The following is a 22,392-nucleotide window of genomic DNA, read 5'->3' as shown; positions in this document are numbered from 1 at the left end:
CCCCAGTGCGCCGCATTCGTGCTCAGCCGTCCGTGAAATCCCATTTGGCGCATTGTGCCAGCGGGAGACGCGTGCGGCGCCGGTGAGAACAGGTGGAAAGGTTTCCCGGCGCGGCGGTTGGGTCACAGCGCGCCGGTCAGCGGGCGGCCGCGGGCCGGGACGACAACCGAGGTCCTTCGGCGGCCCGCCGACAACGTTGACAAATCGCGTTTTGTATTTTACACTCGCACAAGGTCGCACACTGTGCGAAATTTGTTCTCAACGAGAATAAAGTGAGTCGGTGACAAACAAAAATCGGCACGGAGCACCGTACCGGAACTTACGGCCATTTAGCACGGTATGTCAGTTGACCCGCGGACCATGTAAAAGGCACAGTGGGTGGCGACATTCATTCTTCCACTGGTCGTTTGCCGCTAGCACTGTCAGGGAGCCGACCAAGGTAACTACCGCCCCCCCTCGATAACCCAGGAATTGAGCTGAGCTGCTCACACCTCGGTACATACCGAGAGACAATGGCGCGGCGTCTTCCGTGGGTGAAAACCGACAATTTTCTGGCTTTGAAAATTGCAGCCTGCATTTGAAAAAAATGCATTTGCATTTGAGCCTGCAGTGAAGTATGCAAAAGTCAAATAAATATGTGACGCCTCAATCAAAAATGAATTTATCGGTGCTTTTGATAAAGCTATTTTAGATTTACACCGAAAGAGTAGTACCTTGCTTGAAATAATCGTGCTTCTACCTCATGCTGCTTGTCACGGAAAATTTATTTTCTACCATGGATCTGGTAAAGCACTAATGGCTCTGTCTACCACCAACGGTAAGCTACCAAGGCTTGTGGTAGGTTATCATCACTGTAAGACATCATGGAATGCCACCAATCAGGGTGCAGTCACATTGATCTGTAAAGAGCTGCTGACGGGCCCCGGTAGCTCTGTTTGCTATACTCTTCGTCAGGCGTGTGACACATTCATGGCAGCTGGGACCTGACCGATAAACTGTGGCAAACGGTGGCGTGCAGATTTCTACCGTGAAACCCACCAAACCCACTCTTTCTCTTGATATGCAGACATTAACCCGCGCCGGGCCGGTGCTCTGAGATTCCGCGCCGGGCCGCGGGGGGTGTTTGAACACTCCCCCTTCTAACTCGGCTCCTGGGCCACGTAGCGACACGCGGTAAGCGGCAATCGAAAGAACGTCCAAAATAAGGAAGAAAACACTTAGGTCATTTTTGGGTCAGATCAAAGGTCAGGTCACCAGAGGTCACCAAAGGTAAAATGTTGACTATTTCAACATTTTGGAAACTGCCAGCGGCTATCTCGGGAACCGATAGAGCTACAGCGCGGCGCCGCAAAAAAAAAAAACGCATTCGATAGCCCTTTTACAGACCTTTCTGAGTAATGTTCTCAGATTTGACCTCAGGTCAACGGTTTAGCCTCCAGAGGGCAAAAACTCAAAAAATAGCCGTTTTTACGAAAAACGTTTTTTCGGCAATAATTTTTGACTCAAAAAAGCTATGACATTACTTTTGCCAGCTCGTATTCTTTTGGTACTTCATGTAGTTATAAATGCTATTGTTTAGCTAGGGCAGAGACATTCTAGCATAAAAATATTCAAAACACCAGCTTCGTTTATTAGTTACGGGAGCTTTCGAAAGACGTTCGTCTTTCTTCGTCAGCCTGTCTTAAAAGCATTTAACACGCGCACCGACGGGGGAGGGGCGGATATCCGCCCCCCTGAGGTTTTTCGCGAATAGCGGGACCATCTCGTCTACGACATGTCATCACGGCCCCACCCCGGGATTGGAGTGCGCATGCGCGGCGATGGCGGATCAGTGCTCGGGTGCTCCGCGACTTTTTGCTCGATTTGCCGTATCTGGCTCTCGTGCAAGCACGTATGAGGGACTGAAAGAACCGTGAGTACGCCGGCAATGTCGTGTTGCTGAAGGTTTCTGCGTGCAATACCCGTCAGACTTTTCCGAGAGCCGTTAAAGCGCGGAGCATCTGCGCCGCTTTTGTCTACCGGCGGATTTGTTTGCACCGCCCGCCTACCGACTGGCCCGGGCTGCACAAGAGGCGCTCAGGACGCCATCTATTGAGCGCCGTGTCGGCCTGAGTTCGGAGTTCTCCGCCCGATGTCGGGTAAAGGGTCTGCGGGCCGCTCGGGCAGCGGGGCTTCTGCCGCCGCCTCGCGCCCGGCCCGCTTGAACAGCGGCGAGTCAGGTGACCGAGCCGGAGCCGGGGCTGGTGGGTCAGCGGGCCCAGGCAAGGCCAGTCGGGCCGGGGCAGCTGCCGCGGCCGGCCCGGTCGGGGGCGGTGCACGGCAGGGTCGCGTCACAGACTATGTGCGGCGACTGAACTCTGGACAGCTGCACCGCTTCCAAAGCCCCGGGAAACGAGCGAGGACATCTGAGGGGAACGAGTGCTCTTCGGTTTCGTCTTGTGAGGATGTCTCCCGAGGCAGAGACCAGCAGTCGCAGCCTGGTTCCCTAATCACAGTGGAGGTGATGAAGGAACTGCTTCGGGAGGAGCGAGAGTCGTTGCGGGACTTTATCCGGGAGGAGATTTCACGCACTACAGAGACGTTCCGATCGGAACTGGCAGAGCAGAAGAGCAGGATTGTGGAGCTAGAGAGTCATGTGGAGGCGCAGGGTGTCTTCATCGACGAGCTGGAGCGCAGGTTGCGTGGGAGAGAGGATCGGACGGCGGATCTGGAGGCGGCGCTGGATCAGGTGGAGGCCGACCAGAAGAGCAGCGATCTCATCCTCTCCGGCTCGGCCATCCCGCCGCCGCCCCAGCCCGCGGAGGGCCGCGGTCCTCCAGAGGACGTCGCCGGAGTGGCCCTGGGCCTCCTGAGACGACACTTGCCGGCGGTGGAGCTGAAGCGGGAGGACATCGTCTCCTGCACACGCATCGCCCGAGGCAAGAAGCTCCTCTGTAAGTTCTCGCGGACCGGCCCTCTTTCCCCCCGATACCAGCTGTACGACAGCCGGTTCTCTCTGAAGGACTCGCGTAATGATGACAAGCTGTTCATTAGTGAACATCTGTCCAGGGTGCGGTTCGACATTTTTCAAAAACTCTTGCAAGAAAAACGCGCCAAGAGATTACACTCGGTGTTCAGCAAAAACGGTGTAGTGTTCTGTAGGGCAGTAATGCATGGTAGGAAGATTCGCGTGTCGCATGCTCAGCAAATCCCTGATGTGCTTAAAGGTTAAAGGATGCCTAGCGCCAACAACTGCTGAAATGTGCGACATTCAGTTATGGGTTCTTTTTTCTGCATTTAATTGTTTTGTTTCTGTTCTCTCTTCTGTCTTTCACTGTTTGCTTCGTCTCACAGATTGCTCCTACTGTGTTTCGTCATTGCTGTGTTTGCTGTCATTGCTGTTATTTATCGTTGCCATTACGGTGTTCGATATCGCCTGGTCTCCTCGGGGTAAACGGCGCCTCGGCTGCCTCGCGTTACGGGTGATATGGCGTGGTGATCTGCCTCCCTCTGCACGCGAATAATGGAGTTATCTATTGGTTGTATGAATGTTAGAGGAATCAGGAACCGTGAAAAGCGTCGCGACATTTTGAATTTTATGAGAAACAAAATTTTTTCTATAGTTTGTTTAGTTGACACGCACCTGTCTTGTGAAACATTTAATTTTGTGCGGGCTGAATGGGGAGGATCAGCTATATTCAGCCCCGGTACGTCTCATTCAAGGGGTATTGCGGTGTTCTTTCGTAACAATCTCGGCATTGAGGTGTTTAGCTCAGAAGTAGATGATCAGGGAAACTATATTATACTAGATATCGAGCTGGAGGGTCCCGGACGATGTACGCTGGCAGTACTGTACGGTCCTAATGATGATAACCCAGGTTTCTACAGGTCAGTGTTTTCTTTAATAGGGAATATCGATAATGACAATGTTGTTATTGTAGGAGACTGGAATGTTACGTTAACCCTCGCCGGCCGAGGGGGGGGGGGCGGGTGCCGCCCCCCCCATAGGGTTTTTTTCGCGATAGCTCCGAACACGCTGGCGATAGAGAGCTGAAACTTGGCATACCTGACCTTTGATCCAAGCCGGATCTTTTGACACCAACCGCATTTTTGGGTCAGGTCAGGTCACTGACCTATGACGTCATAAGTGAACCTCTGCACGGTCTTCAGATGTCGCAACTTCGCAACGCCCTCACTGCCAGAGGAGATGTCACAGGGAAATGAAACTTGCAGGATCTAGTATCCATTATGAGTCCCACAACTTGTATATCTCGGATTTTTCCTAAAGGTCATATGAGGTCAGGTCATTTTCGTGACCTCACCATTATAAGTCAATGGGGAAAAATGAAAACTGCTATTCTGGCGCCGGGAACGACCTCCAACTATCTCAAGCACACAGAATCGTGATTTGATGCACTCCTGGGAAGGTTAGATGCGTCACTTTTGCAATGTTGACCTTGCGTGACGTCATTTATGACGTCATCAAGGTCATATTAGTTTTTCGTCAATAACTCTTGATCAAATTGAGCTAGCGAGTCGGGAAAGCCACCAATGGACTCAGGAAGACCTGCCGAATCGAATGATATGCGACATGACCTCTTTCGACCAACTTCGTGACCTGGGGGTGCTGACCTGACCTTGACCTGAGGTCAACACCCCAAGTTGACCTGACCCGGACAAAAAGTATATCATTCGACGCGCCTGAGCGAGACGAACACGATGCTGCCAAAATCGGCGCTCTGCGGCCGTTTTTTGCGAAGTTATTCACCAAAAACTGAACCGTACCTTGGGGCACTTGACCTGACCTCAGAGGTCACCGGTTGACCTAGGACCTTAAAATCGGGTACCAATCTCTGCGTCTCGTAACGGCGCACACGCTCGTTTTTTCCGCGACGCGCTAGCTCCACCAGGGGCGAAACGGCGAGGGGGGGGTCGTACCCGCCCCCCCCCCCCCTCGGCCGGCGCGTATGTAGAAAACCAATAGGTCCGGCGAGGGTTAAATCCTAATGTGGACACTGAACACTATGTCTCTCAAGGTAACCGCCGGGCCAGGGAAGTGATTCTAGAGTTTATGGAGAAAGAGGGTATGGTTGATGTGTGGAGGGAGCAACACGCGTCGAAAAGGTCGTATACTTGGAGGCGATCGTCCCCTCTCAGACTTGGAAGACTAGATTATTTTTTAGTCTCGTTAGCGGTGTCGAGACTGGTTTCCAGCTCATTCATTTTACCAGGTTACCGGTCTGATCACAGCCTGATTAGCATTGTAATAAGTGAAGGAATGCAAAGTAAACGTGGACTCTATTGGAAGTTTAATAATTCGCTGCTGAAAGACTCCACCTACATTGACTTGGTGAATGCAGAGATTTTAGAGGTTAAAAGACAATATGCTGTTCCACTTTACACCAGCGATGAAGTTGAAGAGAGTAACGACATTGCATTAGTTATTGATGATCAACTCTTTTTTGAAGTCTTGCTATGCAAAATTCGTGGCCTGACTATATCCTACGGTGCACGGAAGAAACGGGAAAGAGATAGACGCGAGGAAGTACTGCTCTTGAAAATGCAAGTATTGGAAGGCCTTTTCGGGGAAGGGGAGATCTATCGTGAACGTTTGGTTTGCGCACAGCAGGAGCTTTCAGACCTCCGACGGATAAAGCTGGCCGGGGCGGCGCAGCGGGCGTGTGTCCGCTGGGTACAGGAGGGAGAGTCTCCAACGAAGTATTTTTGCGGGCTGGAAAAGAGGCAGAGTGTTGCAAAATACATCGCTTGCTTAAATGTCGAGGGTGAATTGGTAAACGATAATGCCAAAGTGCTAGACTGCATAGAGGCGCACTTTAGTAGCCTTTACAAGGCACGGGCACAAAAGAACATTAATCAATGTCAGAAAGAGATTGGTGAAGGCTATCCAAAATTGAGGTCTCTGACGAATCTCGTACGTTGGAAGGCCTATTAAATCTGAAAGAAGCCGCCCAAGCCTTACGCGAGTTACGAAATGATAAGTCTCCAGGGCCGGACGGGTTTAGTGTTAACTTTTTTAAGTTCTTCTGGAAGCAAATTGGCGGTTTTCTAGTTCGCTCATTGAACAGTGGTTACGACAAGAATCTTCTGTCGTGTTCCCAAAGACAGGGCATAATTACTCTGATTCCAAAAGGAAAGAAGCCGAAAGAATTTATTAAAAATTGGCGACCTATTTCGCTTCTTAATACCTCTTTTAAGATAATATCCAGGGTGATGGCAAACCGGCTGCGGTTGGTTATTGATAAATTGATAGGACAGGAGCAAAAGGGATTCATGAAAGGACGTTTCATTGGTGAGTGTACACGAACTGTGTACGATGTAATGTGGGAGGCGAAACATTGCAAGAATTCAAGTAGCCTAATGCTATTGTTGGCTGATTTTCAGAGCGCCTTCGACTCTCTAGATCATACCTTCATTCAGGATGTTCTAAAGAAGTTCAGTTTTGGAGAAAGCTTCAGAAAATGGATCCGGGTAATGTTAACAGGGGCCGTATCGGCCGTTTGCCAAAATGGTACGTCGACTCAATTCTTTAACGTAGAACGGGGCTGTAGACAGGGTGACTGTTGCTCACCTTTAGTTTTCGTTTTGTGCGTTGAAATTTTAGCGATCATGGTGAGAAACAATCCGCAAATTAGAGGCTGGGTCAGGGACGGCAAAGAATGTAAAATTGAACAATACGCCGATGACACGACTTTTATCTTAGATGGTACACGGGGAAGCCTGAGTGCCTGCTTGACTACGCTACAAGCATTTGGGGAGGTTTCAGGTCTTACTTTAAATGCTAAGAAAACTCAAGTGTTTTGGATGGGTTCCGGTCCGTCTCCCGCTTTTTTGGCCAGCACAGACCTGTTGGTTGCTGCTGAAAAATTCACACTTCTTGGCATCGAGTTTACCAGAACAATGACAGACATGTCAGAACGTAATGTGAGAAGGAAGGTCGTTGACATTGCAAATCTTCTCAGAGGATGGCTGAGAAGGCGTTTATCTTTTTATGGGAAGCGTACGGTAGTAAAGACGCTGGCGCTGCCAATGTTGACGCACATCCTAAGTGCACTGCCTTCTCCGCCGAAGTCGGTCTTTCATGATTTAGAGGTGATGTTTTTCCGATTTATTTGGAACAACAAGCAGGATAAAATCAAACGCTCTGTTATGTATACCAGATTTAAAGTGCCGAATGTCACAATATATGATAGTGCTCTCAAGGTTATGTGGATTAAAAGAGCTGTAATGAAGAGCGATGTATTTTGGAACATACTTCTGAGTTCAGGGGAACTTAGGCTCAAAGAAATGTTATGCACGGGCGATAGTAGTGCAAAATACTTTTTAAGCAGATCAAGAGATAACTGGGCAAGGAACTTATTTTGGCGAGATGTCTATCAATGTTGGGATGTTTTCAAGGCAAGTTGCGGACTTTCTGACACGGACGTTGATCCGATTCACCTAGGTACCAAGCTGCTGATTGGCGGTTCCCCATTCTGGAATAGAGCTTTATTTGAGGCCGGATGCAGGCAGGTTAAAGATCTTTACCGATCCGACGGTACTTTAAAAAGCTTCGAAGAGTTAAACCTTGAATTTCAGATCCCTTTCAGTCGGACAGTGTTGCAGGGTTTGATTAGGGCGGTACGGCGAACGTACGGGGCTCGTATAGAAGTACGAGAGTTATTAGGGCCGGAACGACCAAAAGCTCTGGAATGCTTGTTCACCAACGTAGGGGGAAACCGATCAGTTTACAGGTTGTTAATTGCCCACCAGTACCCCGCTTCTTCCGAACTCACTAACGCTGAAGTAAAGTGGAACAGAGACCTTAATGTTGAGATAGAGTGGTCGACAGTTTATTGGAGACACAGAAACTACACAAGAAATAAAAAAATAATTTGGTTCCAAGACAGGCTTCTGCACCGAATACTAACAACCAATTTGTTTATTTCCAAATTCACAGATGTAGATCCGAGCTGCACTTTTTGCAAAAATTTCAACGAGACGTTGCTTCATTTGTTTTGCCACTGCAATGCCGTTGTTAGACTCTGGTCTGAGGTAGAACGCGCAGCCGTAAGGTCGGGACTTTCAATTAACCTCGAGGATCAAAACATCATATTGAACGAAGATCTCGCTAGAGGTAACCTCTCTGATCTTCGGAAGAATTTGTTATGCCAGATAGTACTGCTCTTTAAATTTTATATATACCGTACTAAGGTCGCCTCCAGTAAACTGAGCTTTAAGCCGGCGTGTGCATATGTGAAGACTATGGTAATTGCTGAGCGCCCCACATTAGACCATGAGAGCTCGAACAACATGGCGCGCATTGACCAGGCATATCGCTGGGCTATTGATATGCTGGATCAGTGGATAGGCCAGAGTGGATAGGATAGTGGATAGGATAGGACAGGTTTAAGGTGTCGTCTCTCAAAATGGATTGCTGGCTTAGCCATATGTACTGATGTGGTGTCGGTGTGTTGTATGTTTTCGCTACATATGTTCCGATAGCAGATACGCGAAGAACTACGGCCTTCGCCCCTTTGCCCCACCGAGCTGACCCTAGACCCCCCGTCGTATGTTGCGGGGCCCGTCGGTCGGTCGGTCCGGTCCGCGGGGCGCTGGTCCGAGCACCGCGATCGTGTTGTGTGTTGCGTATTTCTTGTGTGTGTGGTAGGGGAAGCGGGGGTAACACCGCCCCCCTAAGCTTTTCGCCAAAATGAGAGAATATGTGTGAAGTCTCTTGGTAGTTATTGTCATGGTTACAATATTTAAACATTTTCTCACGTGTTTTAGGTACTTATTTTGCATGCTCCTAAAAGGTTTTCATGTATCACGTCTTTTAACCCTCGCCCTGGCAGGGGGGGGTCGATGCGACCCCCCCCCTAAGGTTTTTCGAGGATAGCGTAAAAACGGCGGCGCGCAGCGCCGCCAAATTTGGCACAGCCTATGGGGCAACCTTTTTACATATGACCTGAAAATTTCAGGTCCGGGTGACCTTGGGTCAGGTCACCAGGTCAGAAAAACCGGTACAAGGTCATGGTCAAATTTCAATTTTCTTTTTGCACCTGTCCAACTCACAGTTTTGCACTGATTTCCTTCAAACTTTCAGGATGTGCTAAGTTCACCGAGTTGTATAACATATAGTTCGGGTTTTTTGAGGTCACTGACCTGAGGTCAGTTAGAGGTCATGACGTCGTAATGTTAAGCCTATGGGAAAATACTAAATTCGGAAAATACTGGCGATATCCGCTTTGTTCTATCACTTTTGTGCTTTGAAACCACAGTACTTAACATCAGGTCACTTGGTGCTTCTTTGTTTGGTGTACTTATCCATGGGTCAGGTCAAATGAGGTCAACTGAGGTCAAATGACGTTTTTGCTAATAACTTGGCACATAATGACGCTAGAGCTTAGAAAATGGTATCATTGTGTTCCTGGTGATCAGCCGAATCGAATGATATGCGATATGATGCCATTTGGTTAACTTTAACTTAATTTATTAATTTAAGTTTACTTAAAATTTAAGAAAAACTTTAAGTACACTTAAGCAAGCTAAAAAGTATATCATTCGACGCGCCTTGACGTGCTGAGTTCAGTGGTGCTTTTCTTTTTGCTCTATCTTAATTAGATCAAAAGTTATAAGCGAAAAACTTTTGACCTGTTTTTAGCGAAATTTTTACATTTATACCCCCAAAAAACCCCCTAAATATTGACCTAGAGCAACCAAATTTGCACAGGGGCGAGAACTCCAGGGGGCCCACCTACCTACCAAATTTGGTGTTTCTAGGTGCCATAGGAGCCAATCGCGAGGGGGGGGGGTCGCATCGACCCCCCCCTGCCAGGCCGTGTTATGAAAAATGCCCTGCCAGGGCGAGGGTTAAAAATACCTTGCATATTTGCTGCCGATAAATTGTGTGGGTAACCCCGCCACCGGTGTTGATGTTAACCCAACCCATTCCTACGAAAGCTTTTAATTGTTCAGAGATCGCGTGCGATGAGTTTCCTGTCGGTAAGTGGTAATTTTCGCAAATAATCGGTAATGGACACCTAAATAGGTATAGGTTCATCAGCTGTTTGCCAGTTTTATACAGCTGACAAGTGGGCTTGGTCGGGATGCATGAAAAATAAAAAGTAAAAAATCAAATAAGCTGCTTATTCCCGACTTAGGAACATCTACGAACATAAATAAAGTGTGTCTTTGGAGTTTCATCACTTATCACGCTACAAACAGGAAACACCGCAACCTCAATTGGGGTAACACCGCCACGGGGTGGCGGTGTTCCCCAATAAGTGATCACAAGCAAAAATCGCCAGCGGCAAGAATGTACTACATGGTTCAAGCAAACCTATCTTACTGGACAAAGCCGATCAGTTATTTTTCGATGTAATCAAGTAAATCAAAATGAGTCTCTACTTAAAGACATTCAAAAGTGCTCCCAACTCATCGAATTTTTATAAGAGAATGTGCATTTTTCTTTAAATGCCCACATTGAGCTTCGATTACACTGAAACACCGGAACACAAATCAGAAGACGCTTACCTTCGTGCGGTTAATAGGAAATAACGGATTTTTACACTTCACATTTCATACTTTCGCCGCCAGATGGGGTGGCGGTGTTTCCCACAGTGGCGGTGTTCCCCCCGCTTCCCCTAATAAAAACTCGGCATGGAAAAAAAAACAAAAAAAAAATCACGGCCCCACCCCGTGCCGTGCTGCCACCACACCACCGAACGCCACTGACCAGCCCTAAGGTGTCGGCGGGTGTGCCTCTTTTCTACGGCCATTTTCCAGCGGCCGGCCGGAGCCAGTCGCGGGAGGCGCTGCTGATTGGTCCGTGCGTAACGCGCGAGCCGCAGAAGCGTCTGCTGATTGGTCTGTGCGTGGCGCACGTGCCGCAGAGGCGTCTGGTGATTGGTCTGTGCGTGGCGCGCATGCCGCAGAGGCGTCTGGTGATTGGCCAGCTGCCTGGGCTGCGCCGTCTTCTGCCTCCTTGGCCGGGACGCTCCACCTCCTGGTCAGTGGACGTGGCGCCGGCCGAGCGTAGCCGCAGGACCAGTGGCGGCTTCTGGTCCTATCTGTCCGTAGTTTTGAGACACCAATCCGTGTTTTTGTTCGAAAATCACACTACTTTGTTTGCAAGAATTACTTTTTACTACAACAATACAGAGTAATTTTCGCATCATTCATTTTCGCTGATGATAGGTAGGCGGGGAGAAGAGTTCATGGATTTATTATTTTCTATTTAAATTCTCATAGCTATGCTCTTTGCGAGGGCGCTAAGAAGAATACATAACTAATAAATTGGCGTTCATGAAATGCATACGGCTGTTCAGGATTGACATAGTATCTACCGAAAAAATATATGCACCATCTAGGTGGAGAATTGACATAATACCAGGGGGTGCTTTTCCAGCACCTGGCGAGTGGCAGCATCAAATTAGCTTGCGCAGTAAAGCACATATAAGCGCGCTTTCCAACAACATCACTATTATCGCGACTTACGCAAAGCAGCTTGTGTCTCAGATGAAATGCAAGCAACCATTGGAGCATTATTACGTGGTAACCTTTTAATTTCAGGGGCGTGCTCGAGTTCTCCCCAAACCCCTAATTCTCCACCCCTGATATGCACAGATATGCCATTTATTAATATGACTCTTTTAAGGAAAAGCGTATCTTCAGAGGCTGCATTTTGATTGTTCTGGGGACCCATCCATATTACAATAAATCGAGTATTAAATCAGCATAGACGTGCTTCAAATTGCAGTCTCATACCTCAACTGCGATGTGTATCATTATGCCACAGGCAATGCAGTGGTCATGTCAACTGCGATCAGACGTAGCCGGTGAGTCCATGTACCGCTCGCTAAGCCTGTTGTATGTGAGTGAGTGGTCAGTACGGGGAGGCCGATGGCACGCCGCCGCCGGCCCGGCCTGACCAGTGGAGCGTCTGGCTATCGTCGAGCCGTGGACGGTGTGTTCCGTTTCCGGCGGGCTGAGTCCCTCGGCCGGGCCGGGCCGGCCGTGGCGCGTCTCGCTGTGGCCGTCTGTCCGATCGGCCGCGTCCCCCTCACCGCCCCCTCCGGCCGAGACGGGTCCGTCTGGCGAGACGTTCCGAGCGGTGTGTCCATGTGGAGTGAATGCACTGCTAGCCACTGCGGCTATTTGGTGCCCGGCTGCCGGAATAGAGTGTCGGAGCGGCGGCAGAGGAGTGACGGCAGCTGTTTGTGGTGGATTCTGCCGGAGCTGACCACCGGCACAATAAGACTGCAGCGGCACCAGCCACGGGGAGGGGGCTGCAGCTGGGAGTGTCACCGGACCGCTCTCCGTGCCGGCAGCTGACACTGACCGGTGGCCGGTCTGACACTGTCAGGGGCTGCAGTGTCAGTGTGTCAGTTCAGCTGACAGTCGGAGCACCAGCAGCTGGACACAGCTGACACTGTATATATAGACCACTGTCACTCCGACACTGACACGGACTGGGACGGCACGACGGTGTGACGTCACACTGGCCTCCAACACGGCCTCCAACAGCTGCACCCGGCTGTGGGCACGGACACACCGGCTGCAGCCAGTAACGCTCGCCGCTGTGCTGGAGCCGCCCGCTGGCCACAGCAGCGACGGGGGCTGACAATCGTCCCGCACGGCAACGGAAAGGCCACACGACGGCAACGGGGGTGACTGCTGTGGTGGGATTTTCCGATAAATACGGGAATGGTTGTGAGCTCGGTGTTATTTTGTGTGTATTTGACGACGGGTGACCGGTTGATTTTGTGAGTGGGTTGATGGACATGCGAGGGTAATTAGTTGATTTTGTGAGTGCGTTGATGGACAGTCGAGGGTCATTAGTTGGTTTAGTGAGTGTGTTCATGGACAGGCGAGGGTGATAAGTTGATTTAGTGAGTGTGTTGATGGACAGGCGAGGGCACGTGGTTGACAGCGAGACAAGCCGGCTGCTGGATGTGCTGTGACAGTGTGTCGGTGCTTGTTGTCGGTGTCTGGTGGACTCTGCCCAGTCGGAGGGGCGGGCGGTACGTCCGGTCCGCACCTCTGTCCAGTCGGAGGGGCGGGCGGTACGTCCGGTCCGCACCTCTGTCCAGTCGGAGGGGCGGGCGGTACGTCCGGTCCGCACCTCTGCCCAGTCGGAGGGGCGGGCGGTACGTCCGGTCCGCACCTCTGCCCAGTCGGAGGGGCGGGCGGTACGTCCGGTCCGCACCTCTGTCCAGTCGGAGGGGCGGGCGGTACGTCCGGTCCGCACCTCTGTCCAGTCGGAGGGGCGGGCGGTACGTCCGGTCCGCACCTCTGCCCAGTCGGAGGGGCGGGCGGTACGTCCGGTCCGCACCTCTGACCAGTCGGAGGGGCGGGCGGTACGTCCGGTCCGCACCTCTGACCAGTCGGAAGGGCGGGCGGTACGTACGTCCGGTCCGCACCTCTGCCCAGTCGGAGGGGCGGGCGGTACGTCCGGTCCGCACCTCTGCCCAGTCGGAGGGGCGGGCGGTACGTCCGGTCCGCACCTCTGTCCAGTCGGAGGGGCGGGCGGTACGTCCGGTCCGCACCTCTGTCCAGTCGGAGGGGCGGGCGGTACGTCCGGTCCGCACCTCTGCCCAGTCGGAGGGGCGGGCGGTACGTCCGGTCCGCACCTCTGACCAGTCGGAGGGGCGGGCGGTACGTCCGGTCCGCACCTCTGACCAGTCGGAGGGGCGGGCGGTACGTACGTCCGGTCCGCACCTCTGCCCAGTCGGAGGGGCGGGCGGTACGTCCGGTCCGCACCTCTGCCCAGTCGGAGGGGCGGGCGGTACGTCCGGTCCGCACCTCTGCCCAGTCGGAGGAGCGGGCGGTACGTCCGGTCCGCACCTCTGCCCAGTCGGAGGGGCGGGCGGTACGTCCGGTCCGCACCTCTGCCCAGTCGGAGGGGCGGGCGGTACGTCCGGTCCGCACCTCTGCCCAGTCGGAGGGGCGGGCGGTACGTCCGGTCCGCACCTCTGCCCAGTGGCCACTGCAGTGTCCGTGTACGGCCCCAGAACACGCCACGGGTGTCTCCCGAGCCGTGTGTGTCTCCGAGTCGGTAGTGTGTCCAGCCGGTGTTGGACAAGTGCCGCTGGCCGGCCGTGGCGGCTGGAATGGAGGGCCGGGCACGGGCCGGCCGGCTCATCCGCCGGCGGTGGGAGGCCCGGTGTCAGCTGTGGGTCACAGACCAGCACCGAACACTGCAGTTGTGAGGGGGACGGGTGCAGGCCATACAACACACACAGAACTGCGACAGGGAACTACTTACATGACACCAGTCAGAGTGGCCAAAACACATGTGCAATGTGCAGGAATCTCAGGAAAGGTATATGTGTGGTCTGATCCCACGTAGTTATCCTGATCTTGGATCCGATGGGATCCTGGATCCAGCCAAATGGCTCGAGACGGCAGCTGATTTACCAGAGGCGGCTCTCAGACCTGATCCCAAATGACGGCGGGTAAAACGGTGTGTCGTATACAGGTTATCGTCCGCCCGGCACCGGGGAAGGCGGTGAAATACGGCGAGTGGCGATCCAGCCAGTCAGTGTGTGGCCGCCGGTTAACGGTGAACTGCCACGCTGGGCCCGTATTATAGATATATACGACACCTGTTGATGATGTGCACGGAACAAAAGGACCAGGCCTCGACGGCCGACGGTGTGCTCTGGAGCCGGGACCGCAGCTCGGCAGGTCACAGCAGCGGCGGCACAGCGGCGCAGAAACACCCCCCCCCCCCCCCTGGTGGAGCCAAACTGTACTCAGGTCACCAGGACATTAGCACAAATGATGAGGTAAGCTCCGAAGGTAGCTGTTTTCCAGGACAAAGACCGGACGTGTGTAAAATGTATTAGTCAAAGCGCAGCCGATTATCAGTAGCATGGCCAAGTGATAACTAAAATCTAAAAAGCCGTTCCGGAGTCGGAGTCAAGGCAGCTTGATCGACACGGACTCCGACTCCGACTCCCAATCGGTCGGTAGCCCAATTACCCCCCTGTACGAAGCAGAGGACACAAAACATGGCGGCGCGCTCCCGGGCCGTGACGGCGTGCTTCCGTGAACCGAGTCGGACAGACGCGAGGACACTCGTTATGACCGGTGCCGTCAGAGCTCTACACAATTCAGTAGCATCCAGCTGACTATATCCGACCGTTGGATAGCCGACTATATCGTATCCAGGGTTACATTATCCACATTACCCGACCGGTAATTACCCACTACGTCGCATCACTTCATCGAATTGCCCACAATACTCGCCCGGTAACTAATTGCCCCAGGCTACAGATAGCACAGCTGAAGCGTCTCCTCTCGTGTATATAGTAGACATCGTGTTTGACGTCTCGAGTCTCGGCGTGTGCCGCGCTCCGCCGGTGGAGAGCGGGGCAGCTGACAGACCAATCAGCTGACGGACCAATCAGCTGTCTAACCAATCAGCTGACGGACCAATCAGCTGACGGACCAATCAGCTGACGGACCAACCAACTGACTGACCAATCAGCTGACGGACCAATCAGCTGCCTGACCAATCAGCTGACGGACCAATCAGCTGCCTGACCAATCAGCTGACTATTCAACCAGCTGACTATTCAACCAGCTGACGGACCAATCAGCTGACGGACCAATCAGATGACGGACCAATCAGCTGACTGACCACAGCTGACGGACCAATCAGCTGACTGACCGATGAGCTGACGGACTAACCAGCTGACTGACCAATTAGCTGACGGACCAATGGCCAGCTGACGGACCAATGGCCAGCTGACGGACCAATCAGATGACGGACCAATCAGCCGACTGACCAATCAGCTGACGGACCAATCAGCTGACTGACCAACCAGCTGACGGACCAACCAACTGACGGACCAACCAACTGACGGACCAACCAACTGACTGACCAATCAGCTGACTGACCAATCAGCTGACTGACCAATCAGCTGACGGACCAATCAGCTGACGGACCAATCAGCTGCCTGACCAATCAGCTGACTATTCAATCAGCTGACGGATCAATCAGCTGACGGACTAATCAGCCGACTGACCAATGGTCAGCTGACTGGCCAATGGTCAGCTGACTGACCAATGGTCAGCTGACGGACCAACCAGCTGACGGACCAACCAGCTGACTGACCAATCAGCTGACTGACCAATGGTCAGCTGACTGACCAATGGTCAGCTGACGGACCAATGGTCAGCTGACGGACCAATCAGCTGACGGACCAATGGTCAGCTGACTGACCAATGGTCAGCTGACTGACCAATCAGCTGACGGACCAGTGATCAGCTGACGGACCAATGGTCAGCTGACGGACCGGTCCCCGCCCCGGGCCGGGTGACGGCCGCCGGCCGGGACCGGAGCGGGCGGGCGCGGCGCGGCCGGCCGCCGTCTGAACTGGCACCGCGTGGATACTGCCAGCTCGGACGGCAGCTAGCCAGTAGTCGAGTAGAGCTGTCCGTGTGGGACGTGTCACAACACGCTCAGCACGGCGCTCAGCACCGCCGAGCCGAGGTGCAGCCAGACCCGGGGGACGGTCACGTGACCGAGCCGTCCGACTCCACCGGGGGGACGGTCACGTGACCGAGGCCGGCCGTGCCGCCGGGACCAGGCGCGGTGAACCGAGTCGGACGGTCAGAGACGTGTGTTCTACATACAGAATAGCGTAATGCCACGATCGGTAGTCTCTCCAGCACATCACTTGTCACTGTCCAATTACCCACAGTACCCGCCCGGTAATTACCCATTACATCACTTCTCACTGTCAAATTATCCACAATACCCGCCCGGTAATTACCCACTGCATCACATCTTCCGTCCAATTACCCACAATACACGCCCGGTAATTACCCACTACATCACATCCGTGTGCTACTACTACATCTACACTACTACTACTACAACTACATGACTACACTAGAGCGGACACCGGGGCCGTGTGCCGGCTGACCGGCGCCGCTCTCAGTGCCGGCTGGTGCAGCACACACGGCAGCAGTCAGCTGGCGGCCCCGGCCGACTGGCTCGGCCTCTCTGCAGTCAGCTCATCACTGCACGGTCGGTAGTGCAGCGCATCAATACTACCACCCCAACACTATGACCCCATGGCCTTGCTGGCTCTTCAGCTGACGGTACAGCTCCCCTGTGGACAGAGCAGAGACACGTCTGAGGTGGACACTTCACACACAGACAGACACACAGACAGCGGTACAGCCATGTCCACACACCGCCGGACAGTGACGTCACACACAGGACAGACGGCTAACGTGACGTCACCGTCGGCCGTGGTGGCCGTGACGCGTCACGTCACCGTCCGTGACGTGGCCTGCGGCGGTGGTCGAGTGTGTGTGTCTGAGAGGCCGGTGGCGCCGTGCAGCGTCTGTTGTGAGGGACTGACTGGTCAGAGGCGCGGCGCGCGGCGCCCTCTCACCTACCGGGGACACCGAGATAGATGGTACCGAAGAAGCCCCGGCGCAGGTCCGCCTCCTTCAGGGCGGTCAGCACGGCCCGGCCGGTGTCTGCCGTGCAGTGAAGGTACAGCTCACGCAGCTGCCGACACGACTTCACCAGTCTGTAACAGAGCAGAGCAGCAGAGCCGTCACACACAAACACAGCGGCACCAGCCGGCCGGACGTACGAGTCAGTGTCAGTGTCAGTATTTCAGTGTCGGTGTGTTGGTGTCAGTGACAATGCGTTAGTGTCAGTGTGTCAGTGTCAGTGTGTCAGTGTCAGTGTGTCAGTGTCAGTGTCAGTGTGTCAGTGTCAGTGTGTCAGTGCCAGTGTGTCAGTGTCAGTGTGTCAGTGTCAGTGTGTCAGTGTCAGTGTGTCAGTGTCAGTGTGTCAGTGCCAGTGTGTCAGTGTCAGTGTGTCAGTGTCAGTGTGTCAGTGTCAGTGTGTCAGTGTCAGTGTGTCAGTGTCAGTGTGTCAGTGTCAGTGTGTCAGTGTCAGTGTGCCAGTGTCAGTGTGTTAGTGTCAGTGTGTCAATGTCAGTGTGTTAGTGTCAGTGTCAGTATGTCAGTGTGTCAGTGTCAGTGTGTCAGTGTCAGTGTGTCAGTGTCAGTGTGTTAGTGTCAGTGTGTCAATGTCAGTGTGTTAGTGTCAGTGTCAGTATGTCAGTGTGTCAGTGTCAGTGTGTCAGTGTCAGTGTGTCAGTGTCAGTGTGTCAGTGTCAGTGTGTCAGTGTCAGTGTGTCAGTGTCAGTGTGTCAGTGTCAGTGTCGGTGTGTCAGTGTCAGTGTCTGACAGGACAGCCCTCGCCAGTGTCTGCTGACTGACCTGGTGTACGCTGCTGCTGTGAAGGCCGTCTCTGCCGGCCGCTGGCGGTCCCCCAGTGTAAGGACCACCAGCCCGGGGCAGCCGCTGAGACTGTCCAGCACGGCGTCAGGGACGCCGCCGGACAGGGTGAGACGCTCGAGCCGAGGGCACCTGGTGAGGGGCTCCAGGCTCACGGTGTCAGGGACGCCGCCGGACAGGGTGAGAAACCACAGCTCACGGCACCTGGTGAGGGGCTCCAGACTCACGGCGTCAGGGACGCCGCCGGACAGGGTGAGATCGGACAGCCTAGGGCACCTGGTGAGGGGCTCCAGGCTAACGGTGTCAGGGACGCAGCCGGACAGGGTGAGAAACCGCAGCTCAGGGCACCTGGTGAGGGGCTCCAGGCTGCCGGTCGTGAGATCAGTACAATCTGGAAAACACACAGACACACATACAGACACGATCAGTTAGCTGTAATACATGGCGATATATGGAAAAAACGAAACAGCTATGAATTCGCATGGTTTTATGGACATAGAAGATGATATAACAGTGGTTCTATATGATATGCCATATAAACATGAATGAATGTGATAACATGAATGAATGAACATGATAACATGAATGTTGATGTTATCTATGGATATGCAATCAGTTCAGCCAATGCATTGAAGTGCACCAAACATTGCATTTTAATCGCAATATGTAGGTATGTTCAACTGACTATGATCGAATATGTCACTGATTGTACAGTCCTCCTCAATTTCGGAGCTCAGTTGGCTTCATTATTTCACAAAGCACATTGGCTATGTATCACACCTGTCTCCACGAGGTGCGACAACGGCACACCGTTACTCGGTGTCCGCCATTCTCTTAGCTCGTATATCAGCGGCCTGTCCGTGCTGCCGCTGCTCACCGTATATCTCCAGTCGTGTGACCGTCCGTGCCAGGTCAGCCAGGTGACTGATGGTGTCGGCAGCCACCCCCTGGAGCGACACTGACAGACCACCATCACCCCAGTACCGTCCCGGCCACCTCGGCTCCGTCACCTCCGGCCCTGTCGGACAGAGCTATGTCAGCTGACTGCAGTCGGACAGAGCTGCCGCCAGCTCCCCGCTGCACCACTGACACCAGAGTGTCAGACACTGACACAGTCAGCATTGAAACAGACGAGCGGCCGCACAGCAATTTTTCAGCAGCAGCAGTCATATGTAGAATGTGAATATGAACATGCTGCCGCTCTCGACAAAGCGCCATCTGTCGAGGCCACCCCGCCTGACCATTCGACAAACGCGGCAAGCGGCCACGCAGCGCCACCTGTCGCACACCACCATTTTGAAGATGGGTCATCTGAACGTGAGATCCCTGTTTGGACATCTGGACGAGGTCAATCACCTACTAACGAGCGAGGGACTAGACGTGTTGTGCCTCGGCGAGACATCACTGAAAACAAGTTGAAAGAACGTAGTGCAAAAGCATCTTAAAATATTCCACACTAAGGTTTTTTGGGTATTAGGGTAAACTGGCTTAGGGGCGAAGCAGAACGTCTGGTTCATGAAGAACACACACAGTGTTTCACATAGACCGAAGACACGTGCTGCTTCTTCGCGTGCAGTCTTAGCGGCCCCAGGGGGCTTCAACTCGACCAACACCGGTTCTTCTTCGTTCTCCCTAGTCACGTGATATTACGTCACACAAAGCGCGCGAAAGATAAACCCTTTGAAGGTTTTGCACGAACTAGCATCGGGTTTAAGAAGAAGGGGTTACGGTTTAATCCGTGTAATGGCTTTCATCAAGACCACACCCGCGGTACCACGTTCTAGCGTCTACCGGAAGCGATCGCCATTTTTCGATCGTGTTGGATCACGCTTTGTGCAGTGACGAGCGGCTGGTGCAAGATTGGGTGAATGGCAAGTAATCGAATATTGAAGAACTGAAATAAGGTTATTTTTTGGCTTGTCAAGTGTTGTGTATTATTTATATTACTTGTGATTGACAGTGATAAGCAATATCACAACGCTCTTCAAATGCATGGATGAATGCATTGGATGAAGAAAATTCATATGCAAGACCAATCAATGCAGTAAGTATTTATATGTTGTATAAATGCCCCATAGCTTAAATTATGCATGTGGTATTTAGACAAATCTTCCAAATGAAGATAAATCCGGAATAGAATAGAAGCAGGAATAGAAGCTTGCCATTTTGGGGGCAACTGATTTAGGTATAAATTTGACTGATTTTAATAAACATATGTTCTTGCAGATTAGTGCAATACTTTATCTAGTTGTACTTTATATGTTAAGTGCATTATTTTATTTTTGGAGTAGACTCATGGTCTCTGAAGTCAATCTGTTGAATAACGCATCCGCCCGACTCTTCATTCTAGGGGACGAGGCCATCTCCGCTCTGATTGAGGCCCTGGAGGCTGAGGAGAGCGTCCTGGCGCGCGGAGACGTCGACATCGTCGAAAACGCTGGCTTGAAGCTGGTGGTGGAAGGAGAAACTGTATGTGATTTGGGAGAATGCGATATCGCCACCCGGCTGCTGACATGGGCGATAGCGCATACTGTGTTTGGGAAAACATCCACTTGCTAAAGCTAAAGATGTGTTCATATTTGTACAGAAAGCAACCCTGAGCGTGAAGGAATCAACCTGAATAATTAAACATGCCCGAAAGGCTCTGGAGTTCTTTGGCTTGGATGTGTAAGGCAAGTGACACGGCCGAGGGGAAAGCGTTCTTGCAGGCTGATTGCGGGCTGATCGCAGGCTGAATGCGGGCTGGTTGCGGGCTGATCGCATGGGCTGGTTGTTCCTGACTGGATACTTGCAGGCTGATTGCTCAGAGTAAAGAGGAAGGTAATACATTTTAAGGTGTAGCAAATACTGTGTTTGCGCAGCAGATGTGACGGCGCAGGTCGATATAGCCATATGGGAGGTTCAATAGACGAATGAACGGGGATTTTGCGGTATTGCAATAGAACTGAAAGGGTTCTACAACCAATATTCAAAACACAGGGTGGTTTCCCTATAAACCTCAGGGACTTCTTCACAGACTCTTTGGGGTTCTTATCTAGGTGCTAGAAACGTTCTTATTATAAATCCTAAACCTCATAAATTTGGGGTTTCTGAAAAACGGTGGCATAACATTTTACCCCACAGGGGTCTAAATACCCATGTACGTTCTTAACGTTCTTCCAAAGTGTTTTCAGTGATGGCTCAGCGACCAGATCGACAGCCGCGCGCTGGTGTTTCCCGGCTACACCATCAGTAGGTGTGACCGACGGACCGGCTCCGGCGGTGGCGTGGCCGTCCTGCACCGAGACACTCTGGCCGTGGAGCCTCTCTCCATTCCATCCTCCTGCACCTCACTGGAGTCCCTCTGGCTGCAACTGAATTGCAGAACACCTCTCATCGTGGGCGTGATCTACCGTCCACCCGGAGGAGCCACTGCGCCCGTCATTGATGAGCTGCATTCTCAGCTAATGTGCATTCTGTCACGTAACAAGCCATGCTTCGTGCTCGGAGACACGAATTTTGACGTCTTACACCCTACTAAAACTGGAGTGACACAATATCTGCAGCTACTCAGAGAGCTGTCCATGAGTCAGCTGATCGACTCACCGACCCACCCGGGAGCCAATCCATCACTAATCGACCACATCATTACAAACCAGCCGGACCTGACGTCTGACGTGCGAGTCAGTCCCTGCAATATCAGTGATCACGATTTAATTCAGATGACCGTGACGGCCGCCGGACTCCGACCACGGCCGGCGGAGGTGACCATCAGGTCCACTCGACGCCTGAACCGTGACGCTCTGTGCCTGGACCTGCTGCAGGCCGACTGGGCGGACGTCAGTGCGGCCGAGTCAACAACAGATAAATGGGACGCCTGGCTGTCGATCTGGAGCCCCATCATCGACCGTCACATGCCGCTTCACAGATTCAAGATGAAGCATCCTTCCTACCCCTGGCTACAGGATGATGACGTCATAGATGCCATGGATGCGCGCGACCAGGCACGTGTTGATAAGGACCGGACTCCCTGTGAAGCTACAGAACGGGAGTATCGGCTCTGCCGGAACGCAGTCAAAAATGCGCTAAACCGTGCCTGTTCTGCCTACTTCTTGACTTCGTTCAAAAACCAGCGATCGACAACGTGGAAGGATATTC

At 52.6% G+C, this 22,392-nt stretch overlaps 1 protein-coding gene across 1 annotated transcript; it reads right to left on the bottom strand.

The window, feature by feature from the left end:
* Positions 1-17,342: 17,342 nt before the first annotated feature.
* LOC122390298 lies at positions 17,343-19,085 on the bottom strand. The gene is made up of 3 exons (XM_043383062.1): positions 19,072-19,085; positions 18,238-18,459; positions 17,343-17,534 (listed from the first exon to the last, which is right to left on the bottom strand). The coding sequence occupies exons 1-3, from the start codon at positions 19,083-19,085 to the stop codon at positions 17,390-17,392; spliced, it is 381 nt and encodes a 126-aa protein (XP_043238997.1). The 3' UTR covers positions 17,343-17,389.
* Positions 19,086-22,392: the final 3,307 nt, after the last annotated feature.

This window comes from Amphibalanus amphitrite, unplaced genomic scaffold (assembly GCF_019059575.1).
Source record: "Amphibalanus amphitrite isolate SeventyFive unplaced genomic scaffold, NRLGWU_Aamphi_draft 000390F_arrow, whole genome shotgun sequence".
NCBI lineage: Eukaryota > Metazoa > Arthropoda > Thecostraca > Balanomorpha > Balanidae > Amphibalanus > Amphibalanus amphitrite.
The sequence above is the reverse complement of the archived record's forward strand: the minus strand, read 5'-3'. Positions and strand labels throughout refer to the sequence as shown.